We start from the raw sequence: 19,654 nt of genomic DNA on the forward strand, positions 1-19,654 counted from the left end.
TTTTCTTGGATACACCGAGAAGATAATACGTAATCTTTCTCACCCATTATTCCTGCCAGTCGTTTATTTCCATTCTGGTAGTATGAATCTATGGATTTCGCTAGTAATTATAAGAACCCCGATCATTCGCAAACCCAATCAACCACACAATCAAGACAGCGATTGGCATTCATCCGTTCGGCTTTACTCTGCTCAGCTCGTATAGCCCCGTCCCCTTTTGTCTGCGTGAAGTTTATTTCTAGATTCGACGAGGATTCTCCTAACGCCGGCCGCGGTGGCCGCGCGCTTCTAGCGCTGCAGTCCGGAACCGCGGGACTCCTACGGTCACAGGATCGAATCCTGCCTCGAGCATGGATGTGTGTGATGTCCTTGGTTAGCTAGGTTTAAGTAGTTCTAAGTTCTAGGGGACTGATGACCTATGATGTTAAGTCCCATAGTGTTCAGAGCCACTTGAACCATTTTTTGATACTCCTAACAGAGACATTACGAACAATATGCACGCATTCAAATATGAACTTATGATTCATTAAGAAATCAACTTAAAATGTGTTCAAAAACCAGAAGGGAAGCTTTTCAAAATCATAAGAATAAACGATAGACAAACGTGCGCTGGATCCTAGGCGCTTGGTGAAACAAGTCCCCCACCCCCCTCAAGAATATGAATTTGGAGGCCCTTTTTTCCCGGTGGCAACTAGCTGCCTGCTGCGACTGCTTCACAGCCAACAGTGACATTCCTTTGGCCAAAGTGGAAGAAACTACTCAAACGCGACTCAACTGCTAACGCGCATGAGCCCGCTCGTAACTGCTAAAACGAATCAAATGTAAACAGTTGTGACTTCACGCTCATCGGAGGCAATTTGTTGTTATGAAGCATTGCATAGTCTTCCCAAAGCCTTTGACACATTTTGCTGTTCGCAGACGCTTGCACGAGCACTGTATGTCGTCGTTGTACATGGCGCATTTTATTTTCGTTTTTTTCTCTCGTTTATGTTTTATTGTTGAAGTATTATTCTGCAGTAGCGGGAAACAGTAATATCCTTTGTTAGAGTACCGGTTTTTACCAGTCAAAATTACAAAAATTTAACTGAAAACTAAAACAATGAAAAATTCCCGGGTTTTTGCCGGTTTTCTCCCGGATGAAATTATTCCCGGGTTTTTCCCGGATCGTATACACTCTGTGAAACACTTTCTGCCAGGTGCAGTTATTTCCGTGTTGAGGTTTTGCTGTATACGAAACCTACTTTGAGTGGCCATCCGCCTCGTTCACCAAGTAGCCTGTTACGTATTTAGGTATTTGCCTGTCACGATATTAAATTGTAAAAATAAAGAAAAGAAAAAGTTTAAACAGGCAGGCCGATAAAATATATCGTAAAGTGTAAATATTACTGCCTCATTTGAAACAATGTGTACTTAGTCATATTTAAGTAAATAAAGGCAATACATGGAAGCGACACAAAGTACTTCTCAGGACAGGGAATCGTTACTAAGAAATTACAGAGAACTTGCTGCAAATTCGTGTTCCGCACATCAATACTATTAATTCGGTCTCTCAGAATCTAGATACCCTGCTATGAAATACATCAATAGATTACAAAGTAGTTTAAATTTGCTACGTGGTTAACACAAGCAATCACACACAGCAATCATGCGTACAAAAGTGTCAAACGTGCGGCATCCACGACAGACTTGAGCCTTCGACTGACGTGATGATCGGTCATTCTTCCAGCAAAAAAGTAAAACCCTCTCGGTAGCTGGAGACGTCTGGCAGTTTTCCAGATCTCACAACTCGAGTACCGTATTTATATACTTCCCTCAAATAGACTATCTTGTACTGAGTAAACGAATAGGTTACGTGAAGTATAGGCCTATTTCTGTTTTGTGTTACAGGGCCCTACACTTAATGGAATAAGTGAACAAAGCCAGAAATTGAGCTTCGAATTTTACCTACAGTGCTGTGGCAAAGTAACGTACTTTCTTTCACAGCTGCTATGATAAATCTACCTCAATTCTCACAATTATTACACTCGAAATGACAATTTCAATTCTACCGTCGTTATCGGTTGCGCGTAAGAATTTACACTTCTCTTTAACCCTTAACTCACGAAGTGCTATCTCCCAGCCCGCGTGAAAATTTCGAACTGTCTCTCGAAGGTCAATTCTGGCAGAATGCTTCTATATCCCCACCTGCCTTTTCCCTCAAGCACCAACTCCACAATATTTTGTGAGCTGCACTACTGTCTTCTTTGTCTGTTGTTTACACGTGTTACTGACAAGTGATGTCTCCTAGACCGCGTCTCGTGAACTTCTCAGTTTTAACGATCGAAAGTTTAATGAAACCATTTGTCAGTGGATGCAGGGACATGTCAGTGATAAAGGCCGAGAAATAGCCGGATTTTACGAGATCCAGTGATCGCAGTTCTGCTGGCGAAGGGTCATTCAGAGGAAGAACTTCAGGACAATTGTGATGTGGTCCTCTATTTCTCCAATAAAATTCTTAATGCTTTAGTTAAAATTTTATCTTCACTGTGGTGATATAGAAAACTGAATGTCACTTTTTCAGACTTTCGTTTTGTATCTACAGAGCAGTTTTTATGTGCACGTTGAAATCCCAGCATTTAGTTGATGTGAGAATTTACTTGCTACAGATGTACTGTAATTTTTGAGAATCTAAAATTCAGTTCTGTAGAACTTCGTTTATGTCTACTATTTAAAAATCCGCACAAAATGTTAAATAAAAAGTAAACTCCTGCAAATCAATAAAGATTATTTAAAAAACACTTAAGTAATTCTAAAACGAAATGTCATTTAACTTAAAAATATCAAATTATTTGCGCCTTAATTCTCAGATTAAACACAGGGATCTCAGAGACCCCATCTCGTTACGTTACAGAAAAGTCACTTTGATAGTTAAGGGTTAATCTCGTCATTTGACTCATTTTTTAACACTTTCACATGGCACAAGGGAGCTGCATGAAAATAAATTTAAAACGGTGGTAGAGACATGGCTGAAGGAGAAAGCATTCTCTAGTACAAGTGAATTCATGTGTAATAACCAAACCTTTTATACAATGAAAAATATGATAGTCTTTTATATAATGAAAGATAAGATGCTCTTTTATATAACAAAGTGTGATTGTGAACTAACAAAATTGTATCTTACGACATACAACAAAATTTGTCTGTGCACCCGGTGTAACTAATTATGGACGAGTAGAAGATATGCAATATTTACGTAATAGTATCTATATGTTAACCTTTTGTATAACCATCTGTGGAATTATGTATCTACTCTTTGTATAATTTGTGTAACAAACTGTATAATTATGTAACAAATGACGATGCCTTATACAACAAAGGTTGTCTACAGGCAAATACAATCCAATTCAATTCAAGTAAAGAAGTTGGTAAGTGACAGCGCCAGCACCGGTAACATTCGTTGCTTCGTACAGAAAGATACGACTAATGACGATGCCTTATACAACAAAGGTTGTGTACAGGCAAATAAAATCCGATTCAATTCAAGTAAAGTAGTTGGTAAGTGACAGCGCCAGCACCGGTAACATTCGTTGCTTCGTACAGAAAAATACGACTAATGCGGAAGCATGACTGCAACAACTTTTCTGCACAACAAGCCGCATACAAATCCGACGCGTCTCAAAGAGATCTCCGATGCGTTGTAAACGCAGCATGCTCTCGTATCACGCAACTTTTAACACGAGAAAAGCCAAACGAAGCGCTGCAGCACTGCAGAGAACAAAAAACGTGTGGTATTTGATCGCTTCCCTTCAGCAGCAAATCTCAAAAGAGGAGACGTGACAGAAAGATAACAAAACAGATTCTCATTTCATGAAGCACGAACATTACAGTAACTTTTCAAGGATTCGCAAACTACTCACGCCATCTTCGGCTCAGTCCAACCAAGATATAGGGGAACGCAACAGATCGCACGTTCACCTCTGCCTCAGTTCCAGAACATTGTAAAAAAGTATTGAAATTCACGCAAGCGCTGTGTTTCACCGCCAGAATCATGTCGGCATGTCGCCACGTGTTCTGCTTCGCGAGTCGATTCGGAACGCCCGCGCACGAAACAGCTTTTCTTCCCTAAAGTTACGCGTATTTTTGCATTTATTTATGAACATAACATTATAACAATACATGTACAGAAAAATGTAACTACGTCTGATTACTTTAGAAATGAGTTAAAGTATGTAATATTTGTCATATAAAAGCGAGAAAAAGAGAAGAACGATTTGAAATTATTCTGAACGTGTCTTCAATGCCGCCAGTATTCTCATTATGAAACGCTGTATGAATATGCTCTCGTTAATTTGCACTCCGTTTTAAGCAAAAACAAGTTTTTGTCGTGTCTAAATATTTATGACTTATCTCCTGACGCGTTTGCCGTACAATGATATAATTTAGCCGATACTTTCAGTGGAGTATGTGGACACTGCCTGCGAAGTGCGCTGCAAACAGCGTCGCTACTAATGAGGCAACAAAACGCCATGTCTGATGCCGAAGGTGACTGCACGAGCAGCGAAAGTGTGGCTGTTCACGTTGTGTGTGGTTTGTAGGGCCAGGAGGAAAGAGGATAGCGAGAGAAATAACAGCCTTTGAAATTTTGTCGAGTTTATCGCAAATCGCTAAGCTGTCGCGTTCTCAAATACTGGGTGACTAACGTCCGGGAATTTCAACGCCTGCAAGAGTCACGCTAAGTGGACTGTGATACTTTTCTTACTGCGTGAGACCCGTAACAAAATTGTACCTCTTCAATACTAGATTACGACAGCATTTTAGATGTTTAAATTCGGCCAGTTTATGTGAAACATTCAAAATTAAATTTCTGCTGGGGGTTCCGTAACACAGATGGCTACGGCTGATGGAACCAGAGGCAGAAGACCTAGTGTCGCACTAAAACTCACTCAGTCTGCTGCATTTGATGGTTATCGCCGACTTTCGTCCTACGAACATATTTTATTTCGATGCAGCGACATAATAAAGAACGCGTGGTTTTGACTTTAAATATGTGTGGTACGAGAATTCTGCAGGAATCTACACTGGCACATCGAAACACTGACCGACTGAATGTGGCGCTATTTTCCATTTGTACCACGTTATTCTCTCTCAGGGTTTCGAGCGATTAAATGACTCTACAAAAGGCAGGAAATAACGAGCAAAAAATTATTAAACACTCGACACGGTAAATTAACACACTATTCGCCATTCGTAGCGATGTTAATTTTCTGTTTTCAAAGTACGACGCCGTATTGTAGAGGAGCAATTTTGCTGAGTTTGCGAGTTAGGCGACGGACCACACAGAAGCGTGGAAAACAGCGGAATAACGTCCGCAGCTTCCAGAAATTACAGTAGAGGGCGGCTGCCCGCCTTACCTTCCTCTGGTATTCCCTCGAAAAAGTGATAGAAAGCAGGTCTCGGGCAGACAGCACCGCGTCTCGTCGTTCTACACGCCTGGCTCCTCACTCCAGAACTGGGCCGCACAAACCGCTGGGGCGCGCGGCTGCCGCCACCCAGCGCTGACGTCACGTGGCGGCGTTGCCAGCTGGGCCCAGGGCAGGCGAGGGAGCGGCTGCGCCAGAGCCGGCCGGCGAGGCGTCTACGTCGGTGTGCGCACTGCCGGGCCGGGCCGGGCCGGGCCGGGCCGGTGTCTCGTGGTGCGCTTTGCTGTTCGCAAGGCAAACCCCGTTTACATGGGGCTCCCAACACACGATTTCGTAAACCGAATTCCCAACACCGCTTCTGCGTAGTCATATATAAACACTTTAAAATCTACTCTGGAAATCCGCTTTTTTCCCTTCCTTTGCACAGGTGTTCAATAGCACCCGTTGAGATGCATGCGATTTGTCAATGCGGTGTTCAAATTGTTCCCACACTGCAGCGAGCAGGTTTCAAGTCACAGCTTCCACAGCTTCTGTTCTGCGATGTTTCAGTTCATTCACTGTTGCTGGTAACGGAACCACATAAACAGTCTTTCGTAAGCCCCCACAAGGAATAATCACAAACAGTCCGGTCCGGTGACCTTGGAGGCCAGTAATGTAAGGCTGTATCATTTGGTCCATTGGCGTGAGCTGCAGTCCCTCGGCCTGGGGCCGCATCAGGTGTGAGAGCAGGGGGTGGGGTGGGGTGGGGTGGTTCATAAATTCCTCATGGATAATTTTCTTTGCTAGTTATTTGCGATTGTGCTTATGGCAAAAGTTGGCAACAAATTTAGCTACCTGGTATAATGCAAATTTATGTCTAAACTTAATTTTAAACCAGGGTAGTTAACGATAAAATTTCTCATGTTAATGATTATTTAAATATTTATGCTTATCAAGGTTAACCATTACGATTCTTTTGTTTTTACACACTTATAAACACTGTATTTTCTATTCTCTGTTCTCTTCTTTGCCTTCAAATGTGTCTCAGTGTAAGGAGAGTTGTGGAACATTGTCGCTGCGAGTAGATCTCCTGCACGATATGGTCTGGTCGTGGTTTCCGTCGGCACAGTCCCAGATACACTTTGTCGTCCTGAAACACAGAATTCTCAGGCTCTTCCCTCTATCGGAATTCACTTTCTTGATCTGCGCTCTTTCTACAACGCATGTGCTTCCTTACGGCACACAACATATCGCCTCTATGGGCTTCTCAACATCCACTCTTTACATGGCGCATTCCGCTTCACCATCGCTTAAGGCGTTCCTATACGGCGCAAATCTACTACTACTATCGACGTGACCAGTGCTCGTCTATTCTGTTTCCTTTTATTAGAAAATGCACCTTGACCTGCCTCTCATTCACTCGGGCATGCTGCCTTGGACTGACACTCAACCAGACATCAACCAAATTACATAAATAACTTGCCTTATTGAATTTGCAAGTGACAAACATTCAGAGAACTATGATTTAAACATTTATTTGTGAGTTGAAAAACATAGTATGACATAAACCTTCGTTCTAATAATGATTACACTAAAACACAATCGCTCCTTTCTTAGTACCCTATTGCTTCCACAGTTGCCGGCCGTAGTGGCCGAGCGGTTCTAGGCGCTACAATCTGGAACCGCGCGACCGCTTCACTCGCAGGTTCGAATCCTGCCTCGGGCATGGATGTGTGTGATGTCCTTAGGTTATTTAGGTTTAAGTAGTTCTAAGCCTAGGGGACTGATGACCTCAGATATTAAGTCCCATAGTTCTCAGAGCCATTTGAACCATGTTTTTGAACTTCCACAGTTTTAGGTTGCTGATGTGGTGTAAATCACGGGATTTTCTCGTACGAAGAGTGTGTATTTCAAATGCATTTTCGTGTGCCACCCTTTTTACACGAAATGGTCTGTCATGCAGATTGAAAAGTTTACTGCTCTGATAACTAGGTTTCTTTGACAACCGGTGAGAACGGACTAGGACTGTCTCCCTCCTGCACATGTATCTGGCGCAATGCACCTTTGTGCCGTCGTTTTCTGTTTTCAGCTTCCACTGTGATACGTTTTACAGCGTGGCGAAATACTTCCGTATGTGTCACATTCTGTGACGCCGGAAACTTCACGATCTCTCTGATCCTGTCACGTGGAGTTTTATTCTTTAATAAAGTTATCGGACAAATTCCAGTTGATCCATGGGGCATTTTGTTCAGTATATTCTCGAATTCCTCTATATACAGACCCCAGTTCTTATGTTGTTTGTGGCAATAGATTCTACAAAGTTTACCTGGTTCCTTTACCGTTCGTTCGGCGGTATTCGAATGCGCGCTGTTTCTGGATATAAAGATGGGCGTGATTTGTCTTCTGTGTAACAGTGATCTCCACTCTTTGGACCCAAACTGTGGTCTGCTGTCGGAAATTATCCCTTTTACGCGTCCGACTTCGGCGAGAAAGTCTCGCATGAACGCTGTGCATACCGCTTTGGCAGTCGCGCGGCGCAGCGGAGTGAATGCGACATACTTTGACACCAGCTCTACCACTACCACAACATATCGACACCCATTTATTGTCTTAGGTAAAGGCGCGAAACGGTCAGCTGCTGCTAATTGATTCAACTGTGTTTGCACTATCGGATATAACGGTGCTTTGAACGACACAGTTGGTGGTTTTGCCTTTTCGGGAACTTTTACAAGTGTTGAGGACAGTTCTAATGCGACTGGCCATGTTGTGAAAGAAAACTGACTCTTGAAACTTCTTGCAACATTTTTGTGCCTCAAAGTGTCCGTAGCTTAGATGACACTACCAGACTAGTTTGTTAATGAGCTCATTTGGAATGCAAAGCGCCAGTTTATCTCATTAGGGCATTTTCGGAAGAAAAGAACACCATTTTCAGTTGTATATTATTCCCTCAAAGATGAAGTTCTTTCTTCGTTCACTTTATTTTTTATCAGAGACCATGTAGGATCTTTATCTTGTTGTTTCCCTATCCCTGTGAGTGTTAGAATTATAAAATTTTCAAATGGAACCTGTTTCATGTATAAGACATGGAACGGCATCTCATTTTGTTCCATCTGCGCCTCTCATGAGTCCGTCAGGACTACGCGATAAGGCATGAGCCACGATATTTTGTGACCCACGAGCACAGATAAGGGAGAATTGAAAATTTTGCATGTGTACTGCCCTTGTTTAAGCCTACCATGGTTTAATTTTGCCGTCATGAGAAACGGCAGGGCCTCGTGATCGGCATAAATATTTGTCTTTCGGCCTAACAGTTAGTATCTAAATTTGGTAAAGGCCGAAATGATTTCTAAAGCCTCCAATTCTGTGAGGGTACGGTTTCTCTCGGGCTTCTTTAATACACAGCTAGCAAATGCTGTCAAAGTTTTGAAAGAGCGTCATCCCCAATGCAGCTCGTGCACCACCTGTCCATAGGCAGAACTCCTTGTTTACATCGGGATGTGTGAGCAGTGGAGCAGCAAGAAGCGCCTTCTACAATTCGTCGAAATCGACCTGCGCCCTTCCATCCCAGTTCCAAAAGGGTTTCTTCCTGGTTAGAGTGCATAGACGGGGGCCGTCACGCACGCTAGTTTCACAAAATGTTTATAAATATTTGTTGTTGTTGTTGTGGTCTTCAGTCCTGAGACTGGTTTGATGCAGCTCTCCATGCTACTCTATCCTGTGCAAGCTTCTTCATCTCCCAGTACATACTGCAACCTACATCCTTCTGAATCTGCTTACTGTATTCATCTCTTGGTCTCCCCCTACGATTTTTACTCTCCACGCTGCCCTCCAATACTAAATTGGTGATTCCTTGATGCCTCAGAACATGTCCTACCAACCGATTTCTTCTTCTGGTCAAGTTGTGCCCAAACTTCTCTTCTCCCCAATCCTATTCAATACTTCCTCATTAGTTATGTGGTCTACCCATCTAATCTTCAGCATTCTTCTGTAGCACCACATTTCGAAAGCTTCTATTCTCTTCTTGTCTAAACTATTTACCGTCCATGTTTCGCTTCCATACATGGCTACACTCCATACAAATACTTTCAGAAATGACTTCCTGACACTTAAATCTATACTCGATGTTAACAAATTTCTCTTCTTCAGAAACGCTTTCCTTGCCATTGCCAGTCTACATTTTATATCCTCTCTACTTCGACCATCATCAGTTACTTTGCTCCCCAAATAGCAAAACTCATCTGCTACTTTAAATGTCTCATTTCCTAATCAAATATCCTCAACATCACCCGACTTAATTCGACTACATTCCATTATCCTCGTTTCGGTTTTGTTGATGTTCATCTTATATCCTCCCTTCAAGACGCCATCCATTCCGTTCAACTGCTTTTCCAAGTCCTTTGCTGTCTCTGACAGAATTACAATGTCATCGGCGAACCTCAAAGTTTTTAATTCTTCTCCATGGATTTTAATACCTACACCGAACTTTTCTTTTGCTTCCTTTACTGCTTGCTCAATATACAGGTTGAATAGCATCGGGGAGAGGCTACAACCCAACCACCGCTTCCCTTTCATGTCCCTCGATTCTTATAACTGCCATCTGGTTTCTGTAAAAATTGTAAATAGCCTTTCGCTCCCTGTATTTTACCCCTGCCACCTTTAGAATTTGAAAGAGTATTCCGGTCAACATTGTCAAAAGCTTTCTCTAAGTCTACAAATGCTAGAAACGTAGGTTTGCCTTTTCTTAATCTTTCTTCTAAGATAAGTCTTAAGGTCAGTATTGCCTCACGTGTTCCAGTATTTCTACGGAATCCAAACTGATCTTCCCCGAGGTCAGCTTCTACTAGTTTTTCCATTCGTCTGTAAAGAATTCGTGTTAGTATTTTGCATCTGTGGCTTATTAAACTGATTGTTCGGTAATTTTCACATCTGTCAACACCTGCTTTCTTTGGGATTGGAATTATTATATTTTTCTTGAAATCTGAGGGTATTTCTCCTGTTTCATACATCTTGCTCACCAGATGGTAGAGTTTTGTCAGGACTGGCTCTCCCAAGGCCGTCAGTAGTTCCAATGGAATGTTGTCTACTCCGGGGGCCTTTCAGTGCTCTGTCAAACTCTTCACGCAGTATCGTATCTCCCATTTCATCTTCATCTACATCCTCTTCCATTTCCATAATATTGTCCTCAAGTACATCGCCCTTGTATAGACCCTCTATATACTCCTTCCACCTTTCTGCCTTCCCTTCTTTGCTTAGAACTGGGTTGCCATTTGAGCTCTTGATATTCATACAAGTGGTTCTCTTTTCTCCAAAGGTCTCTTTAATTTTCCTGTAGGCAGTGTCTATCTTACCCCTTGTGAGACAAACCTCTACATCCTTACATTTATCCTCTGGCCATCCCTGCTTAGCCATTTTGCACTTCCTGTCGATCTCATTTTTGAGACGTTTGTATTCCTTTTTGCCTGCTTCATTTACTGCATTTTTATATTTTCTCCTTTCATCATTTACATTCAATATTTCTTCTGTTACCCAAGGATTTCTACTAGCCCACGTCTTTTTACCTACTTGATCCTCTGCTGCCTTCACTACTTCATCCCTCAAAGCTACCCATTCTGCTTCTACTGTATTTCTTTCCCCCATTCCTGTCACTTGTTCCCTTATGCTCTCCCTGAAACTCTGTACAACCTCTGGTTCTTTTAGTTTATCCAGGTCCCATCTCCTTAAATTCCCACCTTTTTGCAGTTCCTTCAGTTTTAATCTACAGGTCATAACCAATACATTGTGGTCAGTCCACATCTGCCACTGGAAATGTCTTACAATTTAAAACCTGGTTCCTAAATCTCTGTCTTACCATTATATAATCTACCTGATACCTTTTAGTATATCCAGGGTTCTTCCATGTATACAACCTTCTATCATGATTCTTAAACAAAGTGTTAGCTATGATTAAGTTGTGCTCTGTGCAAAATTCTACCAGGCGGCTTCCTCTTTCATTTCTTAGCCCCAATCCATATTCACCTACTACGTTTCCTTCTCTCCCTTTTCCTACACTCGAATTCCAGTCAACCATGACTATTAAATTTTCGTCTCCCTTCACTATCTGAATAATTTCTTTTATTTCATCATACATTTCTTCAATTTCTTCATCTGCAGAGCTAGTTGGCATATAATCTAGTACTACTGTAGTAGGTGTGGGCTTCGTATCTATCTTGGCCACAATAATGCGTTCACTATGCTGCTTGTAGTAGCTTACCCACAATCCTATTTTCCTATTCATGATTAAACCTAGTCCTGCATTACCCCTATTAGACTTTGTGTTTATAACCCTGTAGTCACCTGACCAGAAGTCTTGTTCCTCCTGCCACCGAACTTCACTAACTCCCACTATATCTAACTTTAACCTATCCATTTCCCTTTTTAAATTTTGTAACCTACCTGCCCGATTAAGGGATCTGACATTCCACGCTCCGATCCGTAGAACGCCAGTTTTCTTTCTCCTGATAACGACATCCTCTTGAGTAGTCCCCGCCCGGAGATCCTAAAAAGCTGCGCTGTTGTGTTCTTGTTTTGAGTACGGGAAAGCTCTGTATTGCACTGAGTTTTTCAGGATCGGGACAGATTCCATCTGATGACACAATGTGTCCCAGGAGTTTCACTTCCCTTTTACCAAATTCGGATTTACTCAAATTTACAGGGACACCTTTACCTCTGAATGAGTTCAGCTGAACGTCGGGCAATTTACTGTGCTCTGACCGCGACCCCTCTGCAATGAGCACATCGCCCACGTACAGAGTCACCCTGTCCCTAATTTCCCTCGGTATCGCAGTGTCCAGCGCCCGCACGAATGCAGAAGACGAAACATCGAGCCCGAACGGAAGTTTGCGGAATTGAAAACATCGCCTGTAGCATGAGAAGGCAGTGCATTTTCTGCAGGAGGGAGCGAGATTGACCTGTCAGATGCTCCGTCGAAGGTCGCGTGAGGTCAACACTTTTACTCCGTGAAATCGTTGTAATAATCCGTCTAGCGTTTCAGGGCGGTCCGTTTCCGGCTCAGTTATTGTATTAATCCTTCTCGAATCGAACACGAGTCGGACAGAACCGTCCTCCTTTGCCACACGGAGCAACGGGCTGTTGCAGGGGTTCACAGCTGTCTCTATGGTGCCTTGTGATAACATTGATTGCATTTCTGCCTCGACTTTACTTCGAGACACTGACGGTATCCCATATGGACGAACGGAAAATTGGCGATGTCGCTTCACACGAAATTCGTCGACAAAATCCCGTATTGTTACTGGCTCCGCTTTGTTTGTCATTACACCTGCGTCTTGGTTTTAGTTTTGCATACTGCGTACAAACCGAGTACTGCCTAAAGGTTCATCCGATTCTATTCTCATACCGAATAATTCGGACACGAGATCGTCGCTGTCCGTCTCGTTGTTAAAATTTATTTATGCTGTGCGCCCTTGCAGGGCTAATGAAACACAGCTCCGTTTGAAATCAAGGACAGCTTGATACGTAATTAGAAAGTCGGGTCCGAGAATCATCTCAGCTGCCAGAAACGGTAGCACCAAAAATACACCGTTAAATACACGTGATTGGCACGTGAGTTTTAGGTGTACTTGTCTCCGCACATCTACACATTTGCTCTGCACGGCGCCCCTAGCTTTTGTTTTCTGCAGTGGTAAGGATGACCACTCACACTTTGTACTGCAACGATTCAAAACGTCTTCCCTAATCACAGACGTTTCGCTGCCTGAGTCTAGCACAGAAGGCACAATTATTCCGTTAATTTCTAAATTTATTACGAGGGACTATTCCGAAATTATATCGTCTCCTTCTTTCAGTAATTCTTCACGGATGTTTTCAAAATCCACGGAGAATATACTGATTTGGTTTACCTCCTGTTCTTTGCGTACCCTCCGTCCTATTATCCAGTCATTCTTGCGTGCTGCGTGTCGTTTGACGCTGACGGTCTTTGTGGCGTGGGTCCGCACATCGCACCTCAGCTACTCGTTCCGAGTCTCGGCCGTTATTTGGCGGTCAGCGACCCACATCACGTGGTCTCTGAGTGTCCTACGGACGCCAACTCCAACTTCCCCTCCCACGGTTTCTGTCCCGCGGTGCGGAATGTTACGGCCAATTCCGGTGGTCACCATTACATGGGGACGCGTTTTCTATGCTATTTCTGTTTTCATTCGAATTATTTTGGACTCTCGGTCGTCCAACTTCTTGCAGGAGATGTTGAAAAGAGGTGACATCTTTTAGTCCTCTTCCTGGTATCATTATTTCGCTCCTGAACTTTTCACGTAGTTTTGTTAAACATATTCAAATGAGCTGAGAAGGTAAGTAAGGTGCACCGAGATCCTGATTTCGTCGAGCTAAGTCGCGGGAGTAAGCGGCAGGGTGTGGACGATCACCTTCGCTAGCATTCGCAGCAATTGGTCAGAAACGTGGTCAGAATGGAAGAAGACAGAGCATGTGAGAGGATTTTTGATGGCAAGGCTGTAGGCAGACGGCGGAGGGGAAGCCCCAGAAAGAGATGGGTGGATTGAGTTGAAGAAAACACGAAAAAGCTGTGTGTCAAAGGCTGGAGACGGAAAGCCAGGGATCGGATAGAATGTTGCGATGCAGGCCAAGGCCCTTCTAGGGCTGTGGAGCCGAGGAGTAGTAAGTAAGTGGATGATCACAGTCGTTATAGTCTGGGTTCGTAAGAGTCACTAATTTTGTTCTTTCTTGTTCGGTCTCTGACCAGAATTCTCGAATGAAGTGTAGGCTTCGTCTCGGAGGTGGTTATACACGAACTTCATTTGTTAACAGCTCCCCCGATCATGTAGGTATGGCCCCGTTATCAAGTTGTGAATTCCAAATTCGGGAGTGTTGCAAAGTATTTGGGTCTGGAAATAACGAGTACTTCAGTACCGAAGTGAAACGTTTCCAACAGTTTTCGTCTTCTGTTGTCGTGACCGCAGTTTCGTTAACGGAACTCGGATCTGCATCTGTAGATTGAACAGGCGCGCTTCCATTTGACGAAGTTCGTCGTGTACCTGACTTTGGTTTGTGTCCGTTTCCCTATCATATGACCCCCCATCTACTACGTGTCCGCGCCTGGCTGCCTCGCCCTCGTTCACTTGCAGCAGTTGATTTGGCAACTCACGGTTTCTTATATTTATGTCATTCTGTGTCTGTTTAAAGCGTAATAGTGGCTGCGCCTCTTCGCTTTTCACGAACAGCCACAGGGAGTGTCCTATCAGATCCATTTTCCCTCCGTTCGGACGCACTTTCGACTGCCAAAGTCGGTACGCCTATTTTCTGCGTGACTTGGGCCATAGCGCCAGCTTGCGCCTTCAGTTCAGCCTGTTGTGGACACAGTTGCTGGCAAACACTGTTTAGAGTTTCCTGCTGAATTCGATTTTCTATTCGCTCGGTAATTTCCTCCATATCTTTACGTATTTTACGACTTCGGTACTTATTGCCCTATTACTTGATTGGTTATCTGTCGCCAACGCATTCACGCGGGTTTCGAGTTCTCAAAATTTTTGCGTTTGTTCCGCAAATCTTTGTTCCTGCTCATCGAACCGTTTATTCAAGTCTTCTGCTATGACAGCAATTTTGTTTGTTAAATCTTCCGAAACTCGTTTCTGTTCTTCCGACTGTTGGTCTAATTTACGGTTTTGTTTTCGCACGAGTTTAAGAATTTCTCCTAAAATGTCATTATTGGTACCGGCGGTAACCGCGAATGTTGGTTGCGCGCTTTCTACACACGCCGCCCGCTCCAGAGTTTCATCTTGCGGAAGCGTGCTCTCGGCCACCCCCACCCTCACCCCCGCCTGCTCTAACGGTTCCTGCTCGGCCGACTGCAGCCCGCTGCCGTGCTCCTTTGTGCAGCCCTGCATACCCTGTGTGTGTGTCAGCGTTTACGCGCTCTCGCTTTCTTGGCTGCCGTTACGGTCTCCATTTCCTCTAAGTTGCACTCTGCGTTTTCTATAGCTCTACGACTATGCGCTCGCGCCCTTGTAACTCGCATACCACTATACGCCTAACGAAATGATTACACCCCAAAAGGAAAGAAAAAACTAATTAATTGTCCACAAATTTCTTTAGCCCTCCAAAAGATTTCAAACAGTTAAAAAACAAAATAAAAACAAAAGCACCGCCGTATTTTCAACGCCGTTATCAACGCTGCAAGAGGACACAAAACAGAATTGTGGATGCCTGAAAAAGAAGTGTAATTGGTATATCCTATCACAACTGACTGCTCGATCTGAAAAAACCGGTGTCCGAATGAAAATCCTGGCAGGGGCGTCACACTAGTTTTGTTTGCATTTCATTAACTCTGCCTGTCCGTTCAATATAATTATTGAATTTATAATGGCAGGCTAAAGAGGAAGTTGCTTACTTTTGATAATAGGAGTTTCTTTCATGCTTTGAGAGATCTGGGACACACCCTTATTATCGCCGAGGTAACCTTCTCTGGCTATTATGCCCGTTAATAGACTAAGGTTTCGGCCCACCTAAATTCTGATAACAATCTGTCACCGATTAAACTTTATTCTCGTGTGCTCTCTTGCACCTGCGGATATTTTATAAGGTCGCAACGGATAATGCAGTAGGAATTCGGGGTCAGTCAGAGAAAACTACGTTCTGGCCTGAACTAATCTTGTGCCGAGAACTTAAGACTGGGGCAGCCTAATCATAAATACTATTAACGTGACTCTCTTTTCAGGCATTGTTAGAAATAAGGTAGCGAGAAACATAAGTTGCTTTCAAATTGCAAGTTATTTTTACTTTCGATTATCTTTTTGCATTTAACAGTTTGACGAACGTTCATGATATTATTTACAAGGTATCAAATACCTTTCGAAATTCTATTTCACAATATCACACCTAAGAATTACATGCCGTGTTGGCTTCAATTTACATAGTCCTGTGGGGAAGGGAAAGTCTTGGAACACGTGGTCACTGTTCTATTTTAACGACAGACATTCACATGCACTAAATAATCAACACGGGCAGGCAAATGTCGACAGCATTTCGCTGAGAAGATTTTTTTATACTTCATGGCTGCCATCGAGCAGGATTTTGTGGCGACGTATTGCTAGCGTGAAACGCTTTTAAGGAAAACGGACTCTTCTCACAAAACGCGCACTCGTTACAAATTTTGAGTAAAACACTCTGACATCCACGCAAGATAATTTAAAAATTCTCATCAATAATAAATGGAAATCTGTAACATCTCTTACTACGTTTAATGAAGTTTTAGATTTGTATTTACGGACTGCGTGGTCGCATCTGACGGAAATCACATTCTCAGAATACTCTGTATTCGGTTAATTCGAGTAAAAGTCATAACCGGTCCCTAAATAATCATCATTGAAACATCTATCAAGAGGAAATTGTTGAGTTCAACAAATTAGTGAAATTCAAATACCTGTGTCCAGTATTCGACACAGCCGTTCTGAGGGAATGCCCGGCCGCTTACCTGTCTTCTAACACTCCCCAGAAATTTTGCATTTAGCGATCAATGAATTTTTTAACGGATTTGTGGATTGATGTCTGCAACCATATTTGTCCGTTTAAGTCAATCTTTCGATTATACATTTTGAAACTATATTCAGCGTGAAAAATCCTAAACTGGCAACAATACGGCTATAGCTACTTCTAATAATCAGATTTCGATATAGTGTTTCCCCTGCCTCAACAAACAGAACAATTCTTTCCTGTCTTAGTTCTTTGCTTTTAGCACTGCACTTGCAAGTTACCGCGGTCTGAAGTCGTTACAGTACATAGAGCTGAATTGTGAATGTTTATGGTGCAGTTAATCGCATTGTAATCAGTGATTGATTTTCTTTGCATTTTAGTAGTTGTCTCATCAAAATGTCGAAGCAAAAGGACAAAAAATACACCTAAAAGCGTAGAAAAGAGGTTCTTAGCCACAAACAATTGAAAGACCGGCTTGTTGAGATCCCCGCCGATCCTTCCAGTGTGTGATGTCGATTTTGCCAGTGCAATTTAAATTCGCATCTGTCGGATTTATTGAATCATTCAAAAATCAAAAATCATGTAAAAGGAGCGGAATCCTTTTCCTCACAGGGGCAGTTGCAACTAGATGCTCATGCAGTTAGGCAGTCAAATGAAATGAAATTTCCGTTGCAGAAGCTACATTCTGTTGATTTGTGGCTAAACATTCCGCAATAAGGTCTGTGGATCACCTCTGCTGCCTTTCAAAAAGGTGCTTTATAGGTGCTGACCATCTGTCTCAGATGCGTTTGCATAGAAGCAAGTGTAGTGGTGCGATTAGAAACATTGTTTACCTATATTTCAATGCCAGTCTGAAAAGGATATAGGATACGGATATTTCTGTTTACTTTTGGATGAATCTAGACATTAGTGCCAGTAGATTGTCACCTGCATGTGTCATATACTTTTCTGAGGCCCAAGGTCGCATTGTTTCCACATTCTTGGGAATGGTAGAGTTAGAGGAAGGCAACACAATGGCAGTAACTAATGGTTTGAAATCTTTGCTTAATGAGTACGGTTTGAACATTCATTTAATGCGTGGTTTAGGTACTGACAATGCAGCGGTTATGGTAGGCATCAATAACTGTGTGCATCAGAATTTCAGAAGAGAAGTCCCTCATCTTGTCTTAATTCCTGGTCTCTGCCATTCCGTGCACCTGGCGGCATCTTCTGCTGCAGCTGAAACTTTGTCCCAGAATTTGGAAATTTTGTTGTCAGAAACGTATTCTTGGTTTTCCAAGTCTTCATCCCGTCAAATTGCTTGTAGAGTGTTATTCGGTGCAATTAATGACGGAACTAATCCATTCAAAATAGTTCAGAAGTGTGACGGAGCTAATCCGTTCAAAATAGTTCAGAAGTGCAATACACGTCGGATGTCTATTTCAGAGGTTGTTTCTCGTGCTTTGTCTCAGTGGGTCGAACTTAAAACCCACTTTGAGATAGCAGCGCTTCATGAGAAGTGCTACACTGTCCAAGTCCTCCATAATATGTACAGTGATGACGTAAACAAAATTTACCTTACTTTTCTGAAACATTATTAGGAAGAATGTCAGCTGGTAAACAAGGAATTTCAGTCAAATTCTGCAGACCAATCACGACTCCTAAACGATATTGTTTTACTAATCGGTGGGCTCGTAAGGAGAATAGTTGTACCAGGCTATAGGGACGATCTTTTAACAGCAGACGTTCGCAGTTACAAGTCACCAAGAATATACTTAGGTCATGAAGTCGAAGTCTTAGTGCAGAATATGAATGCTCCCAAGAAAATTTCATCTGAGATTGAGAAAGTCATAAGGAAGACATATGAACATTTCTTGTTTCCCTTGCTTCTGAGCTGCAACGCCGCTTGCCCCAAAATGTAAAAGTGTTGCAATAAGTATCCTTAATTGCTCCACGAGAGTGCTCGAGAGCCATAAAAGAACCAATAGTATAGCTGGCTAAGGAATTTGGCTTGTGAGACAGTACAGTAACAAAAATTGATTTTCAGTGGTCAAAGCTCACTACTGTCCAATGGAAACAAATCGCCAATACTGCGGCGTTCTGGAATGAAATTAGGTAATACAGAGATGCCAGAGGCTCAAATCCTTTCCGAGAACTCTGATCTTGCTATTATGCTTTCGGTTTTACCGCGGTCCAATGCAGAGGTGGAAAGGGGCTTTAGCCAACTAAATTTGATAAGAAGGTCTCTCCAGAACAGACCAACTATTCTTATTGTTAACGCCATGATTACAATAAGAGCTGGTCTTAATCGAGTTGTTAAGTCCTGTCACGATTATGAGCTGCTGGAGAATGTTCTCCAAGAAATCGGCACCTTGACAGGATATGCCCCACTGATATCTTCACCCAGTCCTAGTACTTCACCAGACAGCCTACTATAGGATGAGAAGGAAAATGAAATTCTGTGGCTTGAACTCTACATTAATGTAGTGAGTGGACTCTGAACTTAGTGAACTTCCTTTTAGTAGTTGTAGAAATAATAATAATAATGGCTGATAGGGGAATTCCTGTAGATATGCAGGACGTGGGAATAAGGCATAGCCAAATAAGCACCTGCGAATCAACTGAGGAATGAGAAAAATGGCCAACGGTCTCGAAGGCAGAAGAGGGGAAATCCCAGTGGCAGAGACGCCGGATGAACTGACTTAAATCCACTTTGCGTCTTTCTTGCAACAAGCAGCAAAGTGGTCAGCGTCTGATCATCAGAGGAGCCGCTGGGAATGTGTGTTCTAGAACCATCCACTCCAGTCCTATGAAACTGGGCT

At 42.8% G+C, this 19,654-nt stretch overlaps 1 protein-coding gene across 1 annotated transcript in view; it reads right to left on the reverse strand.

The window, feature by feature from the left end:
* The window catches only part of LOC126426431 (uncharacterized), a 49,586-nt gene extending 34,318 nt beyond the window's left edge, over positions 1-15,268 (reverse strand). Inside the window, exons 1-2 of the mRNA XM_050088348.1 lie at positions 15,134-15,268; positions 5,391-5,682 (exon numbers count right to left, since the gene is read on the reverse strand). Of these exons, the coding sequence (XP_049944305.1) occupies positions 5,391-5,682; positions 15,134-15,268 (427 nt within the window). The remainder of the gene's footprint in view (positions 1-5,390; positions 5,683-15,133) is intronic.
* Positions 15,269-19,654: the final 4,386 nt, after the last annotated feature.

Source organism: Schistocerca serialis, chromosome 11, assembly GCF_023864345.2.
Source record: "Schistocerca serialis cubense isolate TAMUIC-IGC-003099 chromosome 11, iqSchSeri2.2, whole genome shotgun sequence".
Taxonomy (NCBI): domain Eukaryota; kingdom Metazoa; phylum Arthropoda; class Insecta; order Orthoptera; family Acrididae; genus Schistocerca; species Schistocerca serialis.